At 35.4% G+C, this 7,125-nt stretch overlaps 2 protein-coding genes across 5 annotated transcripts; one reads left to right on the forward strand and one right to left on the reverse strand.

Annotated features, from left to right (window-relative positions):
• Positions 1–403: 403 nt before the first annotated feature.
• LOC137003204 (protein phosphatase 1 regulatory subunit 3G-like) lies at positions 404–1,528 on the reverse strand. Its single transcript, XM_067363259.1, has one exon. It carries the CDS (start codon positions 1,490–1,492, stop codon positions 809–811), a length of 684 nt encoding a protein of 227 aa, XP_067219360.1. The 5' UTR covers positions 1,493–1,528; the 3' UTR covers positions 404–808.
• Positions 1,529–3,200: 1,672 nt separating this feature from the next.
• On the forward strand, positions 3,201–5,746 carry rpp40 (ribonuclease P/MRP 40 subunit). 4 transcript variants are annotated; one of them, XM_067363087.1, is made up of 8 exons: positions 3,201–3,483; positions 3,606–3,750; positions 3,838–3,906; positions 4,245–4,355; positions 4,459–4,584; positions 4,679–4,871; positions 5,072–5,206; positions 5,547–5,746. In XM_067363087.1, exons 1-8 carry the CDS (start codon positions 3,367–3,369, stop codon positions 5,743–5,745), a joined length of 1,095 nt encoding a protein of 364 aa, XP_067219188.1. In that variant the 5' UTR covers positions 3,201–3,366; the 3' UTR covers position 5,746. The 4 variants fall into 4 exon arrangements, with proteins under 4 accessions (XP_067219188.1, XP_067219187.1, XP_067219190.1 ...); XM_067363086.1 differs by having other exon boundaries at positions 4,459–4,583; positions 4,672–4,871; XM_067363089.1 differs by having other exon boundaries at positions 3,202–3,483; positions 4,260–4,355.
• Positions 5,747–7,125: the final 1,379 nt, after the last annotated feature.

Below are 7,125 nucleotides of genomic sequence, written 5' to 3' on the forward strand. Positions count from 1 at the left end.
CACCATTTTCCAGAAATTAAAAAATAGATCAATTAACCTCAAAACTGCTTCAAATTAATAAATCTGACACATTTTGAAATTAAGATGAATTTCGAAAAATAATATTTCCACCTTATTTTTTCAATGTGGAAGTAAGCTGTTTTCTGTAAATTAATGTGTGAGACTTTCTATTCATTAGCCGCTATAGGGAAATAACAAGAAGACTAATAAAGTGCAGTAAATAGTAAAACTATTTATAATTAAGAAAATACATTAAAACAATAAAGTAAGAATTACCCATTTGAAATATCAAGCAGCATATATAAGGAAAAAATTAGTGGAGGCCGGAAGCCAGACACATTCAGTTTACAAATGGCCACGCCCACTCTTACCTGAACAAATAAGGTGTTAGCACGACTTAATTCAAATGTAGGCCTATTTATACTGATTAATTCAAAATGATCATACAAGTAAGAAGTAAAGTTCACTTTATTTATGTAAATTTCAGATCACTGCACCATGTAAACTGTCAGGTAGTCTGATTCACTTAACTCACCATAAAATCATAATTCAGGTGCCCTCCTAATCTTTAATTCAAGTAAACTTTCCTTTCGCATCTCTTCTCTGATGATGTGTTTACTGGCGTGAGGGCAGGACGACCTGTCACTCACATGAGATCACAACAACAGCAAACCACAACCATCCAATGATCCAATCAATTCTCGATAGACAAAGTCAAGTCCCGCGCAACATTTTTTCTTGTTTGAAAGGCCGATTCGTTTGGATATAGGCTCACAATAGAGAAGAAATTACTGTCGCGATTTCCGCTTCATGCTGACTTTAAAGTGTAGTTCTCTCCATCATTATTGTCCCAGTATTCCCCGAGATCACTCCGACAATACACTGCGAAATGCACAGATGAATCTTTGTTATAACAAAGCGGCACGTGCAAAATAAAGTCAAACAGTTCCCACTGCAGCACTTTTTCTTCATCCAGTCTTAATATAGCTTGTATATCCGAAAATGTCAGCCAATCATTTAACGTGTACCTGACCCCAACTTCTCCTCTTGCGTTGCTCTCCATCATCCTGATCACACCCTTCACTTCAGAAGCGGTTACTGTTACGCTTTCCAATGCGACTCCCAGACGGCTTGACTTCATATCAAACTCCATTGAACTAACAGGCATGTCAAATGCTGGCACCAAACGTGCTGGAATCAGATCACCACCATGTTGAAGCTCTTGGTTTGGAAGATGACACCGGAATCCAGATGCATCATCATTTGCATCATCAGAGATGTCAAAGTGTCTGACGTTTGCGAGGTTCAGCCCCATCGTGTCTGCAAACTGAACTCTCTTTCCACGGTCTACAGTCGGACATTTCTTCTGTGAGAAAGATTCATCCTGATATAGAGCTACAGGCAGAGATTTGGCTCTTTGTCTGTCAGTTTGGTGAGTCTTTTGTGAATAAGGTGATAATTTGTGTTCTGGTTCAGACAGACACCCGGTCATGTCTGAAGGTTGAGTTCCCTCTGACTGCTCAGTGTCCATCAGCACTCATCACATCAACCAAGAGCAGAAAGTCTTTTAAATATGAATACGGGACCTGCAGTCTTTGCGTAAGAAAGATGCTTGACAAATAACACATGCACATGAGTTGCGTCACAGCAACGTCACCTGTCTTTGCAAACAAACTGATGATGTCTAATCAGCAAAAATGACTAAACCAGCCATGGGCCTTTACAGCGTAGGCCTATTCCAGTTGTTCTGTCAATCATTGTCTAGTGCAGAAACAATGACGAACAGCAGAGGGCTCGTGCGCACATGGCAGAGCAAAGGAGCACGTTTTTGTGCACATGGATCTGTTTACACTCTTTATGATGCAACAGAGTGAAGTAGGCCTAGGTTTTTATATGTAAGATTCAAGATATTCCACATGAAACGATGCGCAGGGGAAAGTTCAAGTTTATTTGCATTTTATATCTAGGCTTAGCTGTCACCAAATTTCACAATTTAGGCTAATCTTCAAAATAAATGAAAGATGTAGCCTCTGTATATTATTTTATTTGTAGGCTAATAATAAATTATATTAGCCTAGTATTCAGTTGGTTTCCCCCAGAATTTCAGTTAATCCAGAATCTCGTTTTAACTGAGATTCTTTGGCTAGCCTACTTGTCTAATCATTAAGGATACTGGGGTTTAGAACATAAGTAAAAAGAAACATCAGATTAAAGTTCTAAAGCAACATTAACATTGCAGAATTTTTTAGCTTAGTAACCATTATGGAGCAAGATTGGGCTATTTATACAGTTTAAAGGATGTCTGTCTCTAGTTCTCTAGTTTTGGTATAATTTAGGTTAGCTACTTTATCTTAGTAACCATTATAGAGCAATTTATACACTTTAAGCCTATCTAAATTCTCGTTCTAAAAGACCTGTCTCTTCTTTATCGCTATATTTAAGATACCAGAAGCCGAATTTACCTACTTTCTTTTTTTCTTTATAATTCACCTTCATGGAATGTACATAACTCAGAATTGTTATAATCTTTTTAATAAAACCAAGGCCCAGGTTCACAGACAGGCCTTAGATTAAGGCCTTCAATTAGGACATTTAAGTAGCTTTTTAAATGTGCCTTTGAGGAAAAAAAACAAAACAAAAACATTACTGGTGTGCATCTTGAGACAAAACAATGACACTGACATATTTTAAAGTATGTCAGTGCAAGTTGCTTTCAGTTAAAACATGCATTTTAGTCTGGGTTAAGCCTTGTCTGTGAAACCGTGGGCAAAAGGCTATTACAACAGCAAGGCATTCAAATGACTCAAAATGAACTTACTTAACACTAAAATGGGGGGTTGGGCACAAAATGAAATTATGAAAAGGCTAGCCTAAATAAATAAAATAAAAACATCATAAATAATAATAAATAATAAACCTAAAAGACAGCCATTTCAATTAGTACAAAATGATCACATGATTATTAACAAAATAGTATAAGCAATTATATTTAGCCTATCAACAAAATCAGTTTTTTAGTCTAAATTTTGACAAGATTTAAGAATTCTTAGATATTCTTAAATAGCCTACTACAAACGGGGAGACTCTAAAAACAGGCTATCTTCTTCAAATTTCACATATTTATTAGATATACAAACGGCAAGTTCAAAACAAAAATCTTTTTCTCACGAACTGTTTTATAATTCGCTCTCGCTCTGCCGTGAGCAGGAACTGACGTCAAACTTTTGCGACAAGTGAAGTGGCTACTATTTTGAAACCTTACCTCTACACGAAGAAGTTTAGTTTAATCAGATCGTTTCTTTTCTTTTTCTTTTTTTCTTGCTGCTTGATGTCATAAAGATGTAGATACTGCGCATAGTTATCAAAATGTCGCCAGAGCTGGAAAAGTTCCCGAGAAACGTGTTGGTGTGCGAGAAATCAAACTTCTTGAATGAAAAGTCTCGGCATGACATCCACGTGTCGAAGCACAACTTTAATTACAAGGTGAGTTTAATCATTAAACATTTGCTCAACACATTTTTAGCATATGCAACTCTGCTGAGATTGTCTTTGCGTTGCGATAGATTCAGACGAAAATGTTCCGTTTTCTGTGACTGTCTCCACAGATCTCAGTGCTGATACCTGAATGTAGGATCCTCCCTGCAAACATCTCCAGTGTGATCAACAGCTTCAGCCCTTATTATTTAGTGCGGAATCTGCCAGTTTATGAACTGCTGGAAGAAACATTCCTCGAGTCACTTGTAAAGAAAGGTAGAAGGGAAAATGTGCGAATGTCCATTGTATTGAACTAGATATTTAGAATTTTATTTATTTATTTTTTTTTTACTTTTTACACAGGAAACTTCTATGCACTCTCATACAGCACCAAAATTGATGAAGATAATTCCATTGCACTTCTTTCCAGTGGTAAGCAGGATAATTAAACATATTAACATATGTTTTCCATCTTAGTGTATGTTAACCCCAATAAAATCAGTGATTTTCTTCATTCTCGACTTTTTGATTTTTGCTATAATTGACAAAGCTGCTTTCAAAAGCCTTTTTTGATACAGACTACTGAACTAATGTATTTAATTCATTTAAACTAATTAACCATGATTCATTTTGTGATTCCAGATGTATTCCTGAATTTATTGAAATGTTTTTCAATAAATCAAGTTATTGTGAAAAAATGTTTCATCTTGATTTTATGCGTTTTTCCATTTCAATTCAGAGAATAATATCAATAATAACCTATTACATAGTTTTGTTTTTCCCAGGTCAGTTAATTTTGTCTCTAGATAAAGACACCTATGAACAGCTTGGCTTGGAGGGACGACCATCTCAGTACAATCACAAGAAGGCCATGAGATTTGGTAAATGTCTTTTATTCTAAGTAGCATGAAAGTGTTTTAATCTTTGAACAAAAATAATATTCAATAAATATTATTACAATTATAAAGTGTCTTTATTTTGCAGTCGTGACTCTGGACCTCACAGACAAAAGCTTGACTCCAGGCACCAAACGATACCAGCGGGTTCTGTCGAGTATAAAAGACAGGCTACCACTCAGATATGACTTTCTGTTTACTAAATGCAACACAGGTTTGTAGCAAGCAATCCATCATTGCCATCACTGACCTTAAACAAATTTCTCAATTGCCTTAGCCTTTTGTATTCTTGACTTTTTCTGGTGCAGATGAAGATAAGACTCTTTGCAAGCTGTTGTCCCAGTACTCATACGAAGAGCACAAGCCTGCTTTTACCCATCACACCCTGAAAAATATACCATGTCCCACACTTCACCCATCAGATATACAGGGAAAGACACTGTCATGTGACCCACATCACTTCTTGGAGTGGCTTGGAGCAGTTAACCTGGACATCAGTTGGTAAGTGAAGGCCAGTCGCTATATCATACTGTGCTCTTGTGCGATTGTGATTTGTTAAATATGTAAAGTGACTCCATGACTACTTAAAGATTGTGGCAAAAATAGACAATGAAATTACTATGACATTTTGCTTCACAAAATTTAAAGGAGTTCCTGTTGTTTTCGACTACATTTCTCAAATGAATTGCGTATGTTTTCAGTGAAAATGCTGCAGACAGTTTCCTGTCGACATATGTGTGTCCAGAGCCCAAGAGCTCTGTCAGTCAAGCCTTGCTGTGCACCGTTACTGGCTTTATCTCACCTGAGAATGTGTTTGTGCTGCTGCAAGAACTCAGGTGAGACGCCACCATTACCGTCACAAACTATATTCCAACTTAATATGCACAGACGTCTACAAGTAAGCCATTTGTAGGATAATTTTCACAAACTCTGTGGCACTATCAAACCAGAATAGTATGTGTGGTGACTTTTGTGAAAAAGTGTGCTTAATTATATTGAATTAATAGTGACCTTGAGCTTGGGAAAGGCACTTTATAAATAATTAACTGTATTTATGTGGGTCAAATGTTCTCTAATGTACATTTAAACTAATAATTTTTAAAAAAAAACTTATTTGCAATTGACACGTAATTAATTGTCTGAAAACTTACATTTTCACTTCTTTGGATCATTCAGACAGTATTTCGATGAACCAAAGTTTACACCATGGATTTCTCTCACTGTGCATGGATTTATGGATAGTCCCGTGTCATGGGGAGCCACAGAACACGGATTCCTCAAAGGTGGTGAAAACTTCTACAATTTTGTTTGCTTCAAGAATCAGGACTACTGGCTACACATGGCTGTCGGTGCTCAAGATGGCTGCCCACCATGAAACAATGGACATTTGAGGATGAGAGACATGTTGTGTTGAAATGTAAAATACAGATGTTGGTTTTTATTCAAATTAAATTATAAAAGCACAAGAGTGGGTAAAAACACTTACATTTGGACCAGTCATTTTCACAGCTGTTACATGTTCTGAAACCTAAAAAAAAAAATCTTTACAGATTGTACAATTTATAGCACTTAGTATATCAACTATAAGAAATAAGCCTTGCCATTATATAATCTAATTTTGACCAGCATTTGAAACTAAAGGCAGATCACATATGTACAGCTATGCTGAAATTTAGAAAACGAGGATAATATATAATTTTGTCAGTGAAGTGACTGGAACAAAGCAATTTTTCCCTCAGGTATAGAGTCAGCAATGTTTTACATCAAACTGCAACACCCTATATACAGAATTCAAATCTGCCAAGATGTCAATAATAGAGCGCGGGCTGGGCTGAAATGTGCCATTTACAAAAAATAATAATAAAAAAAACCTTTTAACACATTTCAGAGATTACTGCAAAGCTGCTTTGAGAAAATTAGGATTTGTTTCTGGTTTTTGTGTTGTAGGGTTATTGACAGATAATGAATGTTAATTATCTCAGATCAAACGAATGTTTCATTGACATCAGTTTACATGACATCACATACAAGTTAAAATATATAAGACATTAATGTCACAATGCACTTCATAGTCAAATATAACCTGCCACATTTTGAAAAAAAAAAAAAAAAAAACTGAACAAAAGCATTCAATAAGTATAATAGTAAGAATGAAAACAATTCTATTTTCACAATCATAAATATAATTCCATAAACAAGAATTAATTTTACAAAATCTTTTGGGAAAGGGAAAAACGTACACAGCCATCTGTTATTCCATGTTATGGAACCTCTTCAGTAAAATCTATCTATGGTCAATAAATACTGAATAGAATTAACAACATATATAATTTACAAATTTTATTGCTGGGGCTGAGCTGATTAATTACTGAATTGAATTTTGCTTTCCTGTAAAGTATCGAGTCAGACCAATTTCAAGGAAAAACTTTGGAGCAGAACATTAGGAAATAATCAGTGCATAGATATCTGTACCAGAAACATGATGTAGATGATGCAGATTTTCAAAATGAGTAAGAATAAAACAGATTTGTTTGTTGCTAAAAATCATATTATGGATTTTGAGAGGTAGAACTTTAGAATTGGGGAACAAAAATATTTCTGCAGGTACTTTTTGCAAAGTCACATTAAGCAATTTACGTGAACGGTTTCACAACCCATTTTCCTAAACCTACTCCATCCCCACCCATATTATATGAAAAAAAAAAAAATGAAAACTACCATTACATTTAATAATAGTGCATACTAGCTAGTAACT

The sequence above is a fragment of the Chanodichthys erythropterus genome, chromosome 16, assembly GCF_024489055.1.
Source record: "Chanodichthys erythropterus isolate Z2021 chromosome 16, ASM2448905v1, whole genome shotgun sequence".
Taxonomy (NCBI): domain Eukaryota; kingdom Metazoa; phylum Chordata; class Actinopteri; order Cypriniformes; family Xenocyprididae; genus Chanodichthys; species Chanodichthys erythropterus.

Excerpts from the sequence above, each read along its gene's own strand:
- LOC137003204 (XM_067363259.1), bottom strand. The coding sequence starts at position 1,492 with ATGACCGGGTGTCTGTCTGAACCAGAACACAAATTATCACCTTATTCA.
- rpp40 (XM_067363086.1), top strand. The coding sequence starts at position 3,367 with ATGTCGCCAGAGCTGGAAAAGTTCCCGAGAAACGTGTTGGTGTGCGAG. Across the intron at positions 4,356-4,458 it reads CAAGAAGGCCATGAGATTTG|TCGTGACTCTGGACCTCACA; the intron begins GTAAATGTCTTT and ends TTTATTTTGCAG. Across the intron at positions 4,584-4,671 it reads TGTTTACTAAATGCAACACA|GGTGCAGATGAAGATAAGAC; the intron begins GGTTTGTAGCAA and ends TTGACTTTTTCT.